A 21034-nucleotide genomic window follows, 5' to 3' on the forward strand; every position below is an offset into this window, starting at 1 on the left:
TGTGGTATTAGCAATTGCCATACACCAACAGCACAATCAACATAAATTGCCTCTAAAATCCTTTCCCTTCAGACTATTAAGTGAGGCCTCATTGTAAGTTGGGCCTCACTACTATACCATATGCAGGGAATTGGTTGATAAGAGGGATCACAAACTTGACCGTATTAGTATGTTGCTGCTCCTTTAAATTCTCATAATAGACTAGGATAGTCTTTGATCAAGTTGTATTTAGTTTGCAAAATTTCAAATGAATCCTAAATATCTGATTCTAACAGTAACACGTGTAAGAGGAACTCCTCTTAATTTGTTACTCCTGTTCTCTACTAGTTTGTCTTTGAGCCACTTTTGATCCACCGATTAGTTTGCTGATAGTACAAGCCTATTACAAACTTCCTAAAAAATTTTAAACAAGATCATCTTAGATGTTGATTTTTGCATGAATTTGTGGAATGTTTTGTTTTGAGCTTGAAATGCAGATTTTGTGGCCTTGTTACTTTACTAAATGTGTTCTTCATGTGCTGATGTGATTTGGCTTGTCGCTGTCACTAACGAATTGCATGTTTTTCTGTGGGACTTTCCAACCAGTTCCTATCTCTCCTGCAGAAGTATGATGCTGAACTCTTCAAAATGTGCATGCCCTGTCTCAGTGCAATAGCTGGAGCCCTGCCACCAGATTATGTTGACACCAGAATTAAAGCAACACCTGAGAAGCAGATGTCAGTGGATTCTGAAGGAAACTTTGACCCAAAACCTATAAATACTGCCAAGTAAGTTGTAATAGTCCCGAATTTACATTGACCTCTCAAAAAAAAAAAAAACAGTGATATACATTTAAGGAAACCTTACTCTGAAGTTTGTAATGTGCTATATTATTTTTGTAATACGTTGTTTCTTTTTGCTTGCTCATAGTACTGAAAGAAGGGGTGACTGTTACATCACAAAACAAAATTTGTTAAAATAATACTAGAACACTAATAGAAAAACACAATTTGTTAAAATCATACTAGAACACTAATAGTAAGTGTTGTTGCTATTATGGACCAAAAATGTACTGTACACATTATCAAGTGTTTTCAAAAGAAATAGTGCTGTGCTGTTTTGTATCAGATGTATGTGAATACTTTCAGTTTTAGGATAGCAGTCTTTCTGTCTTTCTTATATTTAATTGAAGTATAGAGAGGAGTGTAGGTAGTATGAGGTCTGCTTGTATTTGACAAAGGTGGATGAGAAAGGATATGACAGCGGGCAGTATGTTCAGGACAGAGTGCATAGGGTTGGATGATGGGCAGTATCTTCAAAAAAGATGTGTTGAGGGTTTGACTGGGAACAGTATGTTCAGGTGAAAGGTGTGGAGGGTATGACAGCATGTGCAGAAAAGTACTGCAGAGAATGTCAGTGGAGCGGAGCGCAGAGGATATGAGCAAGACTAGTACTTGCAGAGAAGGACTGAAAATGAGACAGTGGAAACTATATGCAGACGAAAAGTAAGGAGGATCGTATTATTAGCAGTATGTGCTGGAAAGGTATATGAAGGGTATGATTTTAAGAGAAGAGTGGAGAGATTTTGTCAGTGAGAAGTATGATCAGAAAAGATGTGTAGGAAGAGGGCATTATGTATGGAGAATATTTCAGAGGGTATGAAGGTAACCAGTATTTCCCGGAGAGGAATGCAGAGGGTACCACTATTGTCAATCTGTAGGAAAAAAAAGTGCCAAAGGTATGTAGCCAATATGTGCTGAAGAGAAGTTGTCAGGGTATAAGAGTGGGTAGTATATATCCAGGAGAGGGTTTCAGAGGGTATAATGATGGCCTATGTGAGTAGAAAAGGTGCAAGAGAGGAGTGCAGAGGGAATAAGGTTGGGCAGTATGCTCCAGAGAGGTTATTGTAGGAGAAAGAGTTTGGAAGATATTGGATTGATAAAAGTCTAGAACAGACCAGCGTCCATTTTTAAGTTATTGCTACCAGATTAGCCAATGTGTTTGGGAAATTACATGACTCACCATCCATTAGGCCTCAAATATTAAAGAAGTAAGGTAAGGACTGGGCTTAGGGATTGGATAAACAAATAGATGCTCAAGAGGTGTATTACACCTGTTTCAGCTGTAACCCAAAATACCTTGAGGGAAACTGGTACTGTCTTTGGAAACTATTTTTTATTGATCACTTAGCAAAGTCCTTTTATTCTCCATTATTCCAGCCCATCTAAAAGTTACATTTTTTTTAGTTCTCAAGCACTTTGGTTTATCTGTTAAACACAGATAAAGTATATTCTAGATTTTTACCACTGAAGTTGCACTTCTAGCTTAAATTCTCTTTTCACAATTTCACTAGAGCTGCCTCAGAAAAGGAACCCTAGAGCCAAAGAGCTGCCTTCCAAACTCCTTGATACCTCTCTAAAGCATGGGACACAAAGCAGTCCAGCACTTTTCACTTTCTCTGTTCTACAGGTTAATATTAAAGTTTTCTTCCTGGCCCAGCGAAACTGAGGGAAAAAGGCCTAACAGGTCAACTAGTATTTGCTTTTTTACATGCATCTCAAACAAAAATGTCAGGATTTGGATTTTAATTCAACACAAACCAAGCCTTGTGTGTGATGTGAAAGCTTTTATATAGGAATAGGCTAAAACATCACTCACCTGCATGTATGGTGTTGTTTTCTCACTGGTCAAAACATCATAAAACCTCTCTTGCCAGCAAAGATTGAGCACTCTAGAAGCAGGTAAGTGGTTTCTTTGCTCTTTCAGCAATATATTTTCTGAAGATTTACCACAAGGGACAGGATCACATAGGTGACAAGTGGTTTATATGGAGTGCATTTTTCTCCTGTATCTTAATTTCAGATGCACATAATATGGTAACTCAATTTTATTCCCCTTTCTACTATGTATCACAATTCACACATCTATGTCTGTGGTTTCTTTCACCTTGGGGACCTGTCTGAATGATAATATGGAAGACATACTGAAATGTAATAATGTTATGTTAATGTTACATTCAAGAGAAAGATAGGAATCATGCTAAAGCAGCTTTTTCATTTGCTTCCTACAAAAGTTTCCTTTTGTTGTGTGCTTTTGTTTTACAGTCTCACATTACCTGAGAAGCTGGAATATATTGTCAATAAATACGCAGAGCACTCTCATGATAAATGGGCCTATGACAAGGTACAAACTACTTGATGTTCATATTATGCTTATCTAATATATCAGCATACACAATGTTCTTCCAAAAAGAAAGTAAATGCTCCATAAATGAAAACCAGTAAACTTGGTTTATAGCAAATATTTATTCACACATTTGTATGTAAATATTTATTTTTCAAAATGAAACACTAAGCATAATGCCCTGTTCCTTCAGGATATTTATAGTGTTGTTGGTTTAGACAGCTGTAAATCAGCAATGCTAACAGAAAGTCAGCTTTACATTTCAGGCAACTGTTCAGCCTGAAATGATTGTGAACAAATAACAGTTTGTAAATATTAGATATAAAGTAAGACTTATCATTGTTCTGATATTTTATTGTCACTCAATGTTTGGGGGTTTAGGGGTACCTTTTAAACATAGTCCAAAAAAAGATTATTTTTGGGTGTTACATTGACTAAAAAATCTTCTCTGGGCAATCATGCAAACCATAACTGGTTCCATGTGAAAATAAAAATAAAACCCAACAAACCAACTTTCGTTTTTTCTATAGTAATGTCTCTGTATTGCAGGACTGGAAACTTCAAAAAAATTCCCTTTTTCATTAATAAAATGTTTCGATTAGTATTTTTAAACTGTCACTTTCAAAATACTCAAAATAGGGTTTACACTGAAATGTAAATTAAAACTGTGCACCACTGTGACGTGTCTAATAGATGCATTTTTTCACGCTGTGCATTTTGCAGGCATTGATTCCTGCTTCATCCAGGTGAACAGGCCCTTTATGTCCCTATATAACCAGATCTTGCTATATAATGCTTAAACACAGCATGCACCAGAAGGAGAATAAGTGGCTAATGGTTAGCCATACAGCTCTATAGTCCTGGGCTTAATTTCTGCTCTGGACATCATCTTTATGACGTCTATGTGCTCTTCTCGTATTATCATAGGGTTCCTCTCATAATTCAACTGAAGAGCATATTAACAGGTCATTAGTTAGTATTGGACTTCATCTACTTTCTGTAATAGGGCTCTCCAAGACTGGAGATGACAGACTATAATGGGAGAACTTGAGTGACCCAGCAAACCAGAATTGTATCTAGTCCAGGATTGAAAATATTTGCCAAATAATAGCAAATCATTTTATGAAACCCATTTCAGGTTTGCTGGATCACTCCCATGGTTCTCCCATGATAGTCTATCATCTCCAGTCTTAGAGAGCTTTATCAAATCAGGTCCAATATCCTATGCTAGAACAATGCATACAGCTGTACAAATTCCTAGCTGAGGGATTTTAGGTCACTACTGGTTTGTGATTATGTGGTCACCACAAACTCAATTCACTAAGCTACAACTTACAGATAAGAACCCATATGTTAGATTTCTGACCCTACATTGAACACTCCTATTGGACTTGGTTGAAAATAATTGTCACTTTCCTTTGAAATAAGGATCATTTTCCTAATGTGTTGGTTCTGTGAATCATGTCAGATGTAACATGATGATCACATAAGGTTTGTTAGTCTGTGTATTTCTCTGTACAAAGCAAGTCCATATATTTATCAGAACAGTACAGTTAAAAAAAATTTTTGTTCATTTGTTGGATTTTAATCATAAATCTAAGCATCATATGAAATAAAGAACAATGTAAAATGATATTCAGGTAGATGAATCAGACCTCCTAAAAACAATATGAGTTTTAAATAGGTAATATCTAAACATTTAAGCTTTAGGCTTGGATGACCATGTACCTTGTGAGAAGTTCAGAGATAAAAATAATAGACCAGAAATAGTAACAGATCTTTTGTTATATAAAATAGTTCTTTACAATGGTACGTACCTGCAGCATTTATTTTCTCTGTATAGATAAATTACTATAAAGACGTTCCCCTGTGTATCAGTTTGTGTTCATCAGGTGCCCTCTGAGACTTAGCATTCGGCTTTAGTTGAGAATAGCACAGGCTTTAGTTACATTTTTCCGAAAGATTTTGCCATTTGTCTGCCATGTGCACAAATATAAAATACACAGGGCAACCAAACTACAGACCAGGAAGACAAATAATTGTAAGTTTGTATGCTAAGTTACCTAAAGAATTTTGGTTTATGTATAGATTACTAATACCCACAGACTATAAAACTGGTCTGGTAAAACATAATATTGAAAAACGCTTGTTCTGTTTGTATTAGTTGGACATTGATTTGATATTTTATTTGGTGTTTCTTTAGCTGCACAGTGGATGGAAGTATGGAACTACCCTTGATGAAAATACAAAAACCCATCCATTGCTGAGACCCTATAAAACACTAACAGAAAAGGTAACAATGCAGTTTGCAATTTTTGCTTTCTATGGTGGCTGCCTTTATCTTCCTTAGTTTTGGTAGCAGTGTTATAATTTTATGTTTTTCTGTACTAGAACTAAATCTATGAAGTCAACCTTGCAATAATATCAAGTTTGTTTAATAAACAATTATTCTTATTGTTATGTTTTTCCCCATGTGACAAAGCAGGGTGTCTGATTAGTCAGTTACCATGCACTAGTTCTACCATGTAGAAGGAGGGGGATGAGTCACAAGGTCCTCAAAACCCAGTACTGGGTGTTTATAAAATGGAGCAACAAAAGCACAAAGGTACCACTGCTGTGTCTGCTCTGCGTGAGTAAGGCATAGGTTAGCTATTAAGCGGCACTCTTTTTTTTAATTTTCCTTGCAATCTTATCCATATAATGGTTACCCTGTTCAGTGCAAAATCTGCTGGCACTTTAGAGTCATATGCAGACCAGTTAACATATTCCCCACCACTTAGCTCTGTTCCAGAATCTAATAAATCTAATTCAGTAGGAAGATGTGGCCATATAGGGCACTTCAGTGACAATCTTTGTTTATTTTTTAAATGTCTTTGTATCAAAAATAGTGTTGGAAAGTAAAATTGTCATGGTCAGGGTAGGCTCTTTTATTAGTAATGCATGTCATTCTCTTGCATATCAGTTTTACAACTCCCGATGTTTTGCTTTGGGATACTGGACTGGTCAGTTTGGAATAGGAAAGTTACATAAAAGCAATTTGTAGTGAAATACTAAGGTCAATAGCTTGCTTGCCTTATGTATACTTTTGGTGATTTGAAGCATATGGAATCGTAATTTCAGAATGTCTGGATGCTGGTTTAGAAAAGACTGACACTGACTAGCATTTTAAATTGCTTTTGCTCAGAGGCTGTTGCTAACCGTTATATGTTAGACTCCATTTTAGCTTCTCATGGTGATCCTTCATGGTAGAGGAAGCTTTAGGCTAAGATTTCTGTAAAGAAAGTACCTTGATTTGTAGGTTTGACAGCGATGCAATGTGACAGGTCTTTATGTACAGGGAAAGGAAAAATATCCATTGTGCCCTTCAGCATTTTAGCCAAAGCACTTGTGCAAATGTTTTAGGTACAAAGTCATGAGAAATATTCCTTCTGAACAGGTTGGAATCAATATCATTATGTTTGTAGTACATTATTTATTTGTGTTATGCTACTTTTACAATAGAAGGAGCTCCTACAAACTAGCAAAATCTATTTTTCTTTAGCAAAGAAATGTTCTCTCCTCTATGACTCAGGTATCTAAATGTTATTTTTCCTTTTGATGAAAGATTAAAAATAGTAAGCTAATTTATTGATATTACAAAGAGTTTGCTTTGCTTTGCTTTTTGCAATTTATCTGCAGTTTCACTCTATAGAAACTTTAGTAAATACATCAGGTTGTCAGCCACTAAGGTTCTGCAATTACCAACTTTCCATTTTAGAGGTTGTAATCACCTTTACTTGCATATTGTCCTATAGTAGAATAATCTTTGACCTAGTCTTTCAGAATAAGTAGGATGCTGCATAATTGGTCTTTCAAAACCAAAATATGACTTTACAACTAAATTGTTTTTGTATAGGTGCAACATTTCAAAAGCAAAGCAGCCATGTAACACCATGTTTAATGATTTGTGATAATATTGTAGATTGCTGTAAAGCCTTGTGATCTGTGTGTACAGAGCATCCACTTTAAGCTTCCCTCACACAATACAATGACAATCTCCTTTATATTCCCCAAATTGTAGTGCAATGGCTTGCAACTTTGAGGGGATTGTGTCAACCAAGAGTAGGGTTATGTAATTGCCTATTTTAGGAAGATGTAAATCCCCTGCCAGTGCTCAGGGCTTTGCTATAATGTGCAAATATGCTCAACACCACAAGTTCAACCATTGCTTTTAGGAAGCTTTATCCTTCAATTCCTCTAAAACTACAGGAAATAAATATGTAGATTTTCAGTTTATTAGCCACTAAATGCTGTGGCTAAATGACATTTTGTAAGTTTTTTCTTTCTTTTTATTTCCATCATGTGAATAAATCAAAAGATGCTTTAGCAAAGTATTAGTTTAGGGGTCTGCATATTTATGCAACCAGCTTGTTGTATGTTTTTTATTACTTATATTCCCCCCCAACAAACAGATTTGTTTGTTTTTCTCAATTGAATTGTACAGGTTTTAGCTCACATTAAAGGAATTTGAAATTATTTATTGTAGTCTAATTTTTTACATCACAAAAACCTGGCATAACAGGGGTGTGTACACTTTTTATATCCACTGTAAATGTGGGTAATAAATATTGTTACTCTTTAAAGATTGAAATGCTTTGATGGTAAAAAAAAACATTAGGGTTTCAAAGTTAACTAGAAAGTAGAAGAGTGAACTATTAGACGACCAGATTTAGGTGTATTACAAGAATGGCTAATCATAATTACACATTTTGCAGTACCCATAATTCAACCATGTAATACATTCTTAGCCTGAAGTTGAATGATAACAGTATGCAAAATAATTGTATTTTTTAAAATAAAAAAAATATAAAAACGATTTTCTTTTTAAACAACTTTGCCAATCCCATTTATAGCACTGGAAGCTTTTCGTGTGTGTGTTTTTTTACGCTTTATTAGATCTTTTTAAATGGCCTCCATTAGGAATATTTTTATGACATTATTTTGACCAGTATTACCTAGTCATGAATATTTCTTAAACATTTTTTAAAAGTAGTATTAGTTTTGTATATCAAAAATAAGTACCACATGGTAAATATTATCCTTTGCTAATGAAAGATCCACATCTGAAGATCTGTAGTCTCTGTAGTGTACAGCGGAGGTTTAATTCATTTTGTGGGCTGAAAATCCAAGCCAAACAGAAGCATTGACAAAGTTCATTCTTAAAGAGTGTCCTTTGTTATAACTTCTCTGTGTAACCTTCCTTGTTAAAGCCTTTATTGTGCATGTTTGGGGTAAATGTTATAATTGCCTTGTGCGATGTCAGTAGACCCAAAACATATGCATCCTAAAATCTAATGAAATGGCAACCTTTCTCAACATTTTTAACATCAGGGATCCCTTGAAATAACTTTCAGGTCTTGAGGGAACCCCTTCTTTAAATATTATATTCACAGTTTACAATATATTAGTGTTGTGGCCAGTGGGAAGAATTCCTCTTTCATTGCTGGCCAGTGGGAAAAATATAATCCCCTTTGATATAGCCAAAAAGATAATTGGTGTCACTGAAACTGACCTGAGAGGCACAAATTAGTCATTATTTGAGCAACCCTTAGCAACCTCTAGTGGAAACCTAGGTTTCAGCGAAACCCAGGTTGAGAAACACTGTTATGGGCAATCAAATGTTTTGTCAAACCTCAAGGATGGAATCATACCACTGTTGTCTTCCACCATATATACAATGATAATGGTCACAGTTGGCAATACATGTGTGTCAGCTCTTAACCATTCTTTGATGCCTTTCAAATGGCTGATGTCCTAGCTGATCAAGTGTACAGCACCATGATAGCTGCATTTAAAAATGGAGGCTAGGATGGATAATGATTAGTTCCACTTTAAAGAGGATCTAGCCTGCTTTTGTTTGAATAAGTATAGACAGCATCACTCTTCCCAAATGCCCTTTGGATACATTTACCTGTACCGGGATTATTATCTGCTCTGCAAAGGGCAGTACAGTATTTCTAGAAAAGGCAAGTGCCAAAAAAGACAAGTTAACAGAGGGAGTAAAACGTCCAGTCAAAGCATAATAGAACATATATTATCTGGCAAAGCTTCATCATTCGGACTCCCCTTTTCTAAGTTGTAAAAAATAATTTAAAAAATGATGCCAAATATCTTATATTTTAATGATTTATTATTTAATTTGTATTTGTGTTTTTTAAAGGACTCTACATGGTTCTACATGGACTTTAATCTACACAAATGTTTGGCTACTTTAGAATGTAATGGTCTGCGTTTGTTATGTCCAGCATTCATCTACATTTGGACAGTCCAAACCACTTTTATAACAAAATATGTGTTCTTTTACATCTGGAAGTAATTGAAGTGCTACCCCTCAGCTTATACAAACAGATAAACAATCAACATGATATCCAACATTTAGTTATAAAAAGCAATAAAATAAACTTCCAATGTACTTACAATAATAATAAAAAAAATGTCATGTTAATCTTTCACACCATCCACCATGTAATATCAAAGCAGGCAGACTCTAACCTCTTATGTCTCAGAATACAGAAAAATAAGAATGACCTGTTAAGGATTTCACATGCTCAAAAGCACTATACAGACCGTGTTGTGTTGTCCATTTTGTATTTGGTAAAACTAAATTTGAAACTTGACCATAGCCACAACATTAAACAATCATGATTATGAATCCCAGATTTCACACAAAATTGTTTGAGCCTATAAGCATACATTGTAATATATACACATAATAGGCCTGATTTATGAAAGCTCTCCAAGGCTAGAGAGGTTAAACGTTTATCAGTAAAACTGGGTGATCCAGCAAACCTGGAATGGATCTGGTCCAGGATCACAACGTTTGCTTGCAAATAGTAATTGTAGCAGGGGTTGCCTAAAGACCTGAAAGTTATTTCACGGTTTCCCCCATGTTAACAAGGTTGAAAAAACTGATCTAATATATGTTGTGCTGGTATTTAATAAACTACAACTGAAATAAAATCCCAGTTAAAATATATAACAAGTCAATCCACATTGAACAGGCTCATTCAATTTAAAGGGATACAGTTCATAGATGGATGCAGCAATAGAAATAACATGAAAAACACTGACTATGGTTGATTTAATTTTTAATTGGGATCATGAGTGAGTAAAGTTAAAAAAATGTAAGAATGTCAGGTTATTTGGTTTCTTCTGTTGTGAAAAAGCAAAAATAAAGACTATTAACGATGATGCTTATGTTAGGAATGTATTTAGTAATGTATTTAGCACAAAATTATTGATCAGACTTATAGATGGGTCCACGTGCTATACTCACCAAATCCATGAACCGATTCCAGCTTGTGTGGGCGCCATAGATAGAGTATTATATGCCAGTAGGGTGGGACCACGCGTACCTGGCGTTATAACACATCCTTTCCTGGGGTACTCTACTGTTTGGGTAGCATCATTCAAGGGTCATAAGACCTGACCTTCTTAACCCCCCCGCAGGGTTGGCCTTAATTATGAAAAGCCTGGCCGTTAGCCTTGGCTGACTGTTTATTGCTGTTTCTTACTGTTTGTATATTTCTCATGCACTGCTTTAAAGAATGATTGTTTAATATTACTGGATTGTAAATTTTTTTTCTCTTGTAAAAGTTTAATAGAAAATTATTGAAACCATAAATATGGATGGGGCCACGTTTTGGTTACACTTAATAAATAGAAGGTTTCACACATGTTGGACTTTTTCTACCACAATACATTTGGTAAAATTCTGAAATTAGGTAGTTGCGAGATAATATTTATTCTATCCTATTATTTGTTTAGGCTTCAAATTGATCACTGACTGGTACATCTATGTGCCGTTTATCAATCTTGTGTGTTTTACCGATTCTGATTGATTGTCTCTAGTGCCTTGATAGTAGTTAAACACGATACAAAACACACTAGAAATATAACCTAATCTGGATTAAAAGTTTTATATTCTTTGGACTAGAGAAAAGAGAAGATTTATAAGGAATGTAGAATGTGAGTATACGCTTTCTTCTGAGGGTTTAAAAAAATACCTCTGCTTTTCTCTACATCTGATTACCTAACCCTGTGAAAATCTTTAACACAGAAAGGAATAGTGAATAAATAAGCAGTATATAAATTAGTACAGTTTTGCCAGTAGAAATAAGTCACTTACATGGAGAAAAGGCTTTTAATTTAAATCTGTAGCTTTTGTCAGATGGGTGGATTGTGTGAGCTTGTTTCAGGTGCTTTAAGCACCTGGAAAGTTATATAAATTGAAGGATTTCAGTTGAATAGAAAGGAGAGAAAATTGCAGAAACATCACACGGGCTAACTAGTTATGTAAGCTCATGAGAAACTTTTATTTGTGTGTGTTATAGTGAATGTCAAGGCATGTAATCCCACATTTTATCCCTTTAAAAATCTTGCAAGTTACAGAACAATACTTATTGATCTTCCAGACATGCACACCACTTTTAACTTTCTATTGTGGACTGACAACACAAAGTCCTGCACAGCTTTCTTTAGCTAAAGTACTGAATGCCTCCCCTTCTCATTACCTCCAGAACACAGGGACTAATTGGAAGGAAATGTGCACAGGGCAAAGAACAGCTCTGAAATCCTGACAGGAAAACACTTTCAATTATATAAATATATATTATTATTTAAAGTGTATCTGTAGTCAAAACATTATTTTTAGTTTTTGATAGAGTTGTAAAGGGTAAGAACCAACTCCTGTCAGGTTTTACTGCTATCCAAAGCTCCATTAGAATGATTTTTTTTTCACTATTTCTGTACGGTCAACAATGTTTTACTGAATTGGAAATTGGGGCAAATCTTCAACAGAGAAACCCACAAAAAAGGCCAACACAATTTGTAGCATTTTCTAAAAGTACTTCTCTCCGGGTTGTTTTTGGAGAGTTTCCGTCATTTTCTTTCTAGTTAAATTGTCTAAAAGAAATATAGACTGTTCGCATTGAAAAGTGAATTATACCATTGAAAGGGATATTTATCACTTAGCTTAGTAAATGAGATGAAGCTCTGCTGACTTTAGCCATCCAATATTATGAATAGCAAAAATTATTATTATTTTTGATAAATTTCTTTTCAAGCAATTGGGTATTCTTTGTAGAGTAAATTATCAACACATTCACCAAGTAAAGTTCATTTTACCTTGCCAAGGTATAATTCACCTTAGTAAATGAACAGCCTAATCTCCTTCAGTAAGGAGGCCATAGAGAGTTAGTAGAAAACATATCTAATAGTTCCCAATGCAGCAGTAAAATATGACAGGCATTATAATCCTTCATAAATCTATCAAATTCACTTTAATAGACCAAAATATGCAAAGAAGATACCATTATTGTTATGACTTATCTATACTTTGTCTGCCTGGCAAGGGGGCCTATTCTCAAAACTTTGTCTACTGCATTGTCTGATCATTTTAAAATGTATGACTATATACTGCTATTTGTTCTATTCTTTGTTTAAGGCTCTAGCCACACAAGGTTACAAGAAAGGAAAATTCAGATTATTCAAATATTAATAGGGGAATATGTGAACCACAGCATATTGTGGAATGCATGAGATTAGTTTGAGAGGTGTGAATCAAGAAACCCAGATAAATAAGCCTGTAGAGCAGTAAGCTTAGTTAGGCTGGTGTGGACAGGGAATAGTTCACAATTCAAGACTACACACTGTATGCAAGCAAGGGATGCAACCATATCCCAGACCCGTTTTATCTTGGCACAACCTGCCAGTTTGAAACATTTATAAAACTGACTTCTGCAACAACTGATAAACACACAATCCATTTTCACAACCTTGGAGTACTGTGGGCTATGTGACTTACATACAGATTGTAAGCAGTTTCTTTCATAAGCTACGCATAGAACTTTAGTTTTAGCTACATATGCCAATGTCTCTGAAATGTGTACTATAATAATTATTATTAATAGTGATAATTTAGGTAAAACTGTACTTAAAAAAAAATTCCATGTTGTTTAGTTGCAGGGATATAATAGGACAACTAAAGCTTTTTTTGTATTCTTTTTCATCGGTTTGTATAAATTGTATGCAGACATGAACACGTGACCTCTAGTTTGCCTATCATTTATCTAACTTGGTTGAATTTATAATACTGTGTGGTTTGAAATATAAGCCATGACTTGCAATGTTCACAAATTCTCCTGTTGATGCTTTATTTTTCACTTCAGCAATCAAATCCCAGTACACCATGACTTTGTATAGTTATGACCCCAAAAGCATATTTGTAGTATTTTGTGAATATTTATAAATTCATGGAACATGGAGTGCTATCTGACTGTTCCAGTGTCCTGGTGATAAATTATTTCTGTCTCTTGCCAGGAAAAAGAAATTTATCGTTGGCCTGTAAGGGAATCTGTAAAAACTATGCTAGCAATGGGATGGAGTGTGGAAAGAACTAAAGAAGGAGAAGCTCTGGCACTGCATCGAGAAAATGAAAAGATGCGCAGCATATCCCAGACTAGCCAGGTAACAGATCAACATTATTTGCATGAATTAACAAATTACTGGCTATTTTACTTTAAGCAGAAAACTATATTGGACTTTTTTTTTTTTTTTGAAAGGTCAGTTTTATTTTAGCTATAAGTAGAGACACATGTCATGAGTCACCTTCTAGCTACATATATTATCTTGTAAGTGACTGTCCATCTTTGAGGATTATTACAGGACAGAAAGATTGGGACTCCTTAGTAACAGCTTTTGCAAGTGGCGTCTGCAAGCTGCAAGAAGATCACATCAATGCAGATTATTATATTTTGTTTTTAAATTTTCAGACGTTGTCTAAAAATTGAAATACCAACAATGAATACATTGATATTTTGAAGTACCCAAATACACAGTAATTTAGGCTTTTGGAGCCTTATGAGCCTTAAATGACAGTCTTCATACTACCATTTTGTCTGTTCATTAGTGGATGAATAAACTCAGACATCTTTTTTTTGTGTTGTACTTGCTGTATTCTGTTTGCATTTTAGAAGCAAATAATTATAAAGACTCATTCTTTTTCTACTAAGCACCCTTAGTTTGACTATTCTACAGAATAAATTGAATGAACATGAAGGTATTTTCTGATCACCACTAGAGTTCTGACCTTTGAAGTGGACATGTATGCATGAAGCAAGACAAAAGTTTTTTTCAAATAGGATTATGTCTGTATTTCCTGAGGTCTATGGCTCCTATTATACATCTATTCTTGTCTACTGATGCACTTTGCTGTCCTGTGTAAATCTAACATTCAGAAATTTCTTCATCAAACTGGTAACATGGCACAACAGATGAGTAGCTATTTTTTTCCAACTTGATAATAAACATGTTTTCACTCGTGGCCCAAGACAGATGTTTTCAGTCTGGTTTAAACCATATCCAACCATATCTTGGCAACAACTGGAAATCAACCATACTGTTTATGAGCAGCTTTTTAATATTTTCTCCAGCAGCTGTGTACATTCTTAAATAAATTAAAGTACATAGTACACTTTTCACTTGACTCCGAGCTTAACTCAGCAAGTAGAAGTACGTTGTGACCAAATCAAAGGTATTTCTAGTGGTACAGAAGACTAGAAGATTTAGGCTGAAAGAATGCAATGTAGATGTAATGATTTTTAATGGACTTTACATAGGGCTTATGTGGTTTGTTTTGCAGGGCAATGGCTATACTCCTGCTGCAATTGATTTAAGTAATGTTGTCCTTTCTAGGGAGCTCCAGGTATGCATTTTGTTATCTGTATATTTATATATATTATTAACAATAAATTGTCCAGAAAAAATTGACTTTCTTTCACTCTTCAGCTTTATTTTATGCAACAAATTTGATTTTGACCTAATAAGGCACTTTTAGTAATATCACTTATAAAAAATGGATTTGTTTATACTTTGTAATGACTGTTATGCCTCCAGATATTTGTCTTTTTATTTAAAAAATGTAAGAATAGAAATACTGTGTTTGTAATATAAAAATAGTTACCTACTTTCATGTCTGATTTACTAGAGGAATGGAACTCTGGAAGATGTGCCAAAAAGGCAAGCAGAAGGAGAATGTCATCTTGCTCTATTTATAAAAAAAGATATCTGACATACGCTTAAACATTCCCTGGTGAGAATCAGTTACTGCCATTGACACACATAGACCTGGAAGATTCCCACAAGAGAAAGTTTGAGAGAATGTATGATTCCTTGTTTTATAAATAGAGCCCATAGTGTTTTACCTTCTAATGTCTGAGCCTCTAGCAAAGAGAAGAATGATTAACAAAGTAGCAACATCACCAAACCTCACTCCAAATATCTAGAAACCAGCAGTGCCCTAGATCTCACACTGCACATATAGTGCCATGTAGGTACAGGATTGCCTGGGCACACCTACATACAGGAAATACTGTGTTGTAGAAAATATATTAAAGATACCAGGTTAAATTTCTGGGTCTGGAATATGCATTATGAATTTTTCAAATTTGGTTCTTATAACAAAGAAAATTTTAACTTTTTGTGTTTGTGTCAACTTCAAAAAACACATCGACTTGAGGGAATGCCTGATTCCCTGTTTTATAAATAGAGCCCTTTGCCTTCTGCTAGAATACCATATGAACATCCAGAAAATAGTTAAGAATACAAACAAAAATGAAACCAGTCTAACAAATTTACACAAACAATTTACATTTCATATGGAAAACACGGGCCTAGCATGCCTTCTATATAAAACTGCTAACTAGTTTAACAGAGTATCAAAACTTTCCAGATTGACACAGTCTGTGATGTGTGTTTTATCTGGTAAAGATCCATGTAAATGGTTTGTATTGGGAATGTTCATGTTCTGATTGTGACTTTGTACAGGGAATGGTGGAAGTAATGGCAGAAAACTACCACAATATATGGGCAAAAAAGAAGAAGATAGAATTGGAGACTAAAGGTAAGAGAAACAGTACTTTTAAAGAAATCTCTTTGCATTTGTGCCAACTATGTCACATCAGTCCTAAGAGTAAAATTTGTAGTCCACATTTTTCTTTTTGTGTTGGAATATGGGTTTTTGTGTTGGAAAATGCTATGCTTAAATTTTCTCTCGATAATAAGTGTATGTCAGCCAAAAATGAAAAACAGTGTTCCATTTTTGCAATACATGCACATATTTTCTCCCTTTAAAGTTGAGGTTCCTTTCTGGTTCCTCCCTCCCACCATCAATATGAAAATGAAATAATATAATTAACCTTTCTATTTTTAGTTACAAACCTTAATTATGACCTAAAATAAACCACTCGATACCTCATCTCAACTTCTCTATGCTTTGTATGTAGATTATGGCTGGTGATGCACAAAGTTTTCTCAATACAGAAAGCTGAGGTAATGCCCACGTGTGAAGCTAAGCCCCTCGATTAAAGGAATTTAAAACAAAAAAAAAAAAAAGAAAAGAAAGGGGCAGGTCAGGGACAGTAAGACTAGGTAGAAAAGGGCAGGTAGGCCTGTTACCATGGAAGTATCATTCTTTATCCATATGCTCATATGCTTTACTACTGATTACTGCATGTTGTGTCATTAAACACTAAACATTCTTTTATTTATTATGCTATTGCTGTTTCTGTGGTTTGCTGCCATCATTACACCATTAAGTTTTAGCATTTTTGTAAGCAATTTGATTTGTATGTAATAAGTCTTTATTGACTATGACATTTTGTAATTTGATCATTATTAGTAGTCATTAATTTATTGATTATTCTCGAAAATAAATGTAACGTATAAAGAAACACACAGCATGAAGGTGGAGTGTTAAAAAAATAATCTCGAGTATGAATCTCTAAATATGTTAGATATACAGGTATGCCATAAGACATGATAAAATGCTTTAATTGGTATATTTAACAGGCCTAAATGTAGCAAACAAATGAAGTTATCATAGGGATTTACATACACTTTAGGGACCATATATTCATGTCTGCCTACTTAATAGACCTATTATTCTCACTAGTTAAAATTCATTACTCAATGAGTGCTTAAAATGAGCGCGGATATAAAAAAGCTAATTTCGATCACAAATGACTAAATGAGAATCCAGGTCTTATAGGACTGCTAATTCCCCAAAAAATGTATAGTTTTTTACCTGACAAGTTGCATCATTTTCCACCTCAGTGAATTCACAACTAGAGAAAGTATCCATTAATTTGGTATATATTGCCTTACTGGTCATCACAGCTTTTCCCATAAGGTCAAAATCTTTGATTACATTTAATCGCTTTTTGTATTTATTGTGTGTTTCTTATCCTGTTAACTTTCCTATTTTGTATTAAAATTACAATAATTGTAAAACAGTTGTAAAACTCTTCTTTTTTTTTCCTGCAGGTGGAGGGAGCCACCCACTGTTGGTGCCCTATGATACCTTAACAGCAAAAGAAAAGGCTAGGGATCGTGAAAAAGCACAGGAACTTTTTAAATTCCTCCAAGTGAATGGATATGCTATATCCAGGTATATAGACCCTACAGTTTTTAAATGTTACAGTGATTCCTTATGTATCTAACTTGTAGAAAGAAAATGTTTAATCTGTCTCTCATCCTTCTCTCTATCTCTCCCTCTCTCTTTGGGTCTGTTTTTATTAAAGTTCTCCATAGCAGGAAAGGACACACTTTTCACAGTGAGGCTGGGTGATCAAGCAAACCAGGAATGGATTTCTTAAAAGTAATTTACTATTTTTTCAATCCTGGACCAGATCCATTTTAGGTTTGCTGAATCGCTGTATCCTGAACTTTACTAAATCAGCCCCTTTATTGATATTTATTTACACATACAGAGAAAGGAGCAAAACTTGCTAATTTCTTCACAGGTCACCTCTAAATAATAATAATTACTTATATTTATTTTAGAGGATTAAAGGATATGGAGTTAGATGCCTCTTCCATGGAGAAGAGATTCGCCTTTAAATTTCTGAAGAAAGTTTTGCATTATGTTGATTCGGCTCAGGAATTTATTGCTCATTTAGGTAAGTTCATGTGAAAAATATTAACCAGGTTGAATGGATTTCTAAGGCTTGTTTTTGTATACATACTCTATACTATATTTTTTGTTGGGATTATATCTGTTTGTTTTCTGTTCTTTCAGTGGATATTAGGTGATGATATGTAGTCTTCTGGTATGGGACAGTGAAGGTAGCCCAATTAATCTTTACCCTTATATATCTCTCTTGTGCTTGGTTCTCGACTACAGGGTTTACAGGGTTCACAGAAGTTGCATTAATTTTATCATGCCTAATTATATTTGGTTTCAACTTAGCAGAAAGAATACAACAGACAGGGAGCAGAGTGGGAATGCTAGACAGAAAAGACAAAATGTAAAAATCTTCTGGAGGTTTAATAAGGTTATGTGTGTTGGTAAAATACATACAAAATGCTTATTTCTTTTGTATGATCCTGATATGTCATACTTTGCTTCTAAGTTATATGAAGGCAAACTGACCATTACAGTTTAGTGTTTCTGTAAAAGAATAAGTTGTACTAATGGTCATGAAAGTTTTCCTAGTGAAGGAAGGCATTCTGTGTTTTATTTATCTGTTGATTTGCATTATATTATGATAATGTTCAATTATCTCTCAACAGAGGCAGTTGTTGGGAGTGGTAAAAGTGAGAAGTCACCACATGAGCAAGAAATCAAGTTTTTTGCCAAAGTAAGCTGTATGATATGATGTAATGGTATATTACATTTTTGACATTACTTTCAGTTGAACATGCTATAAATTGTAACACTGTACACATTGTAACATTGTAATATTTATTTTCTGTTTCAATGTTTTTTTTAATCTTAAATAAAAAAATTTAAAAAACATATCAATGGTGTAGTGCATATGCTACAAAGGATATATTTTAGAATCTTGAAAGGTGGTAAATCATTTTTCCTATTTTGATACATGAGCCAATTCTAAATTCCAAGTAAAATATGACAAAAACTTTTGGAATTCTTGCTTCAAGTATTTTAAAAGTCTCAAGGGTGATCAGGGTCCTTAAAAGACTGTAGAATAGCCAAGAGTAAGGAGAACCCCAGTGAAGAACTGAAACTGAACAGCGAGAAGAGAAAAGTAGGGAAGAAAAGTGTCTCAATCCAGGTCACTTATACAGGTAGCCCCCGGGTTACATACCAAATAGGGACTGTAGGTTTGTTATTAGGTTGAATTTGTATGCAAGTTGGAACAGGTACATTATTTTAATAAATGCAATTAGGACAGATGTTTGTCTCAACATATTATCAGGCAGCGTAGTGTCAGTTACTGTATAAAATTATCACTTTGGGTTAATCACAAACAAAAGCAAAAAATAATCTTTATGGTGCCTAGACATTCAATAAATTCTGGAGCAAGCAGCGAGCAGGGAAGTCCAGTTCTGAATATAATGCTGTTCATTATTCATATCCTGTAATCCTTTTATTGTTAATCATTCGATAACAAGAATCTCAAATTTACAGCTTTTTAAAGTTTGGCAGCACAATAGGAAATGAACTGTTTTGACATAGACTAAACAGTGTTTATCCTTTGCATATATTTATGAAAATAAAATGATTAAATACCTTCTTATTTTCCTTTTATAGGTACTTTTGCCACTTGTTGACCAATACTTTAAGAATCACTGCCTGTATTTCCTTTCTTCTCCAATTAAAACTCTTAGCAGTAGCGGCTATGCATCAAACAAAGAGAAAGAAATGGTGGCAAGGTAAAAACATTTTAGTAACTTTGAGTAAATTATAGTAGTGATGGATAAAATCTTCCTAAATCTTTATTAAGGTGCATAGTACATTGATTATTTGGGAAACCTAACAAAGGCAATTTATTATTTATTTTTCATTTCACCTTTGTAATACAACTCATAATCATTTGTAATGTGTTTTTTACAGTCATGTTGTAATTTTATTTAACTGTTTTTTGTTTGATCCTGTTTTATGTCTTGCTTGGTGCCTTGCTTTTCTGTGCTCTTCATTGTTATTCAGTGTTAATTGATAATGGTTTATTAAGACACCCAAATTCTTTTTTATTGGTCTCTCTTTGTTTAACTGATTAGTCAAGTTTGTGCTTCAATTTGACTATTAAATATTGCATAATACAGTTTTATTTGTAGTTGTCCAGTATGAAAGTTTGATCTGCATGTAATTAGTAGTCTCTAAAGTTGAGTAGATATGACAATTTAAATCAATAAAAATCTAATTGTTGAACTGACTGAATTCAGTGTATGATGACCTAAGATCTAGAGAAGATCAATATTTAATGCCAAAGTTGAGATCACTGTCAGTGCCCCCATACTGAGCTCCACATCTTAGAATGGAGCTTTTCTTGATCATGCTCTTGATGATCATTTTTATATCAGAAAAGTTTAATCACCTAGAAGGTGTCACATGTGATTCCTGAAAAATATTATAGAAATCAAATAAAAACACCTTTGTTCAATACACTTGAAGCCAGTGCTTATTGGTAATGCCTCCAAAAGCAGAGATTGTTAGTTTCACATATTCACATATATCAGGGCAAACTTGAGGCAAAATCTCATTCTGGGGTTCCTATGGATGTGCTCATTGTTTGGTTAGAAAGTGTTTAGCCTCTACCAAAAAATGATGAATGAGATTGGTCTTAAAGTTGGCTCTGCGACTTAATCTACATATCGATTGATATACCGTGTTTCCCCGATGATAAGGCAGGGCCATCAAATAAGACAGCCCCCCCTTTTTAGGTAAAAATGAAAAATAAGAAGCCCCCCCCCCGCAAATAAGCCACCCACCGATTACTTACCAGAATCGCGTGGTGCGGTGGGTGACTCCGTGTGTGGTTCCTCCGTGCGTCCTCTTCATGAAGAGGAAGTGACAGGACTGAAGTGACTCCGC

General features: G+C 34.5%; 1 protein-coding gene across 14 annotated transcripts in view; it reads left to right on the forward strand.

Moving 5' to 3' along the window:
• The window catches only part of RYR3 (ryanodine receptor 3), a 300041-nt gene that overhangs the window by 162255 nt on the left and 116752 nt on the right, over positions 1–21034 (forward strand). For 8 of the 14 annotated variants that reach the window (XM_072428468.1, XM_072428475.1, XM_072428469.1 and 5 more), the window contains 10 exons: positions 586–767; positions 3084–3162; positions 5366–5455; positions 13522–13668; positions 14843–14905; positions 16027–16102; positions 17524–17647; positions 18043–18158; positions 18772–18839; positions 19754–19875. In XM_072428468.1, the coding sequence (XP_072284569.1) occupies positions 586–767; positions 3084–3162; positions 5366–5455; positions 13522–13668; positions 14843–14905; positions 16027–16102; positions 17524–17647; positions 18043–18158; positions 18772–18839; positions 19754–19875 (1067 nt within the window). The remainder of the gene's footprint in view (positions 1–585; positions 768–3083; positions 3163–5365; positions 5456–13521; positions 13669–14842; positions 14906–16026; positions 16103–17523; positions 17648–18042; positions 18159–18771; positions 18840–19753; positions 19876–21034) is intronic. The other 6 variants (XM_072428472.1, XM_072428474.1, XM_072428477.1 and 3 more) reach the window with 1 other exon arrangement.

Source organism: Pyxicephalus adspersus, chromosome 12, assembly GCF_032062135.1.
Source record: "Pyxicephalus adspersus chromosome 12, UCB_Pads_2.0, whole genome shotgun sequence".
Taxonomy (NCBI): domain Eukaryota; kingdom Metazoa; phylum Chordata; class Amphibia; order Anura; family Pyxicephalidae; genus Pyxicephalus; species Pyxicephalus adspersus.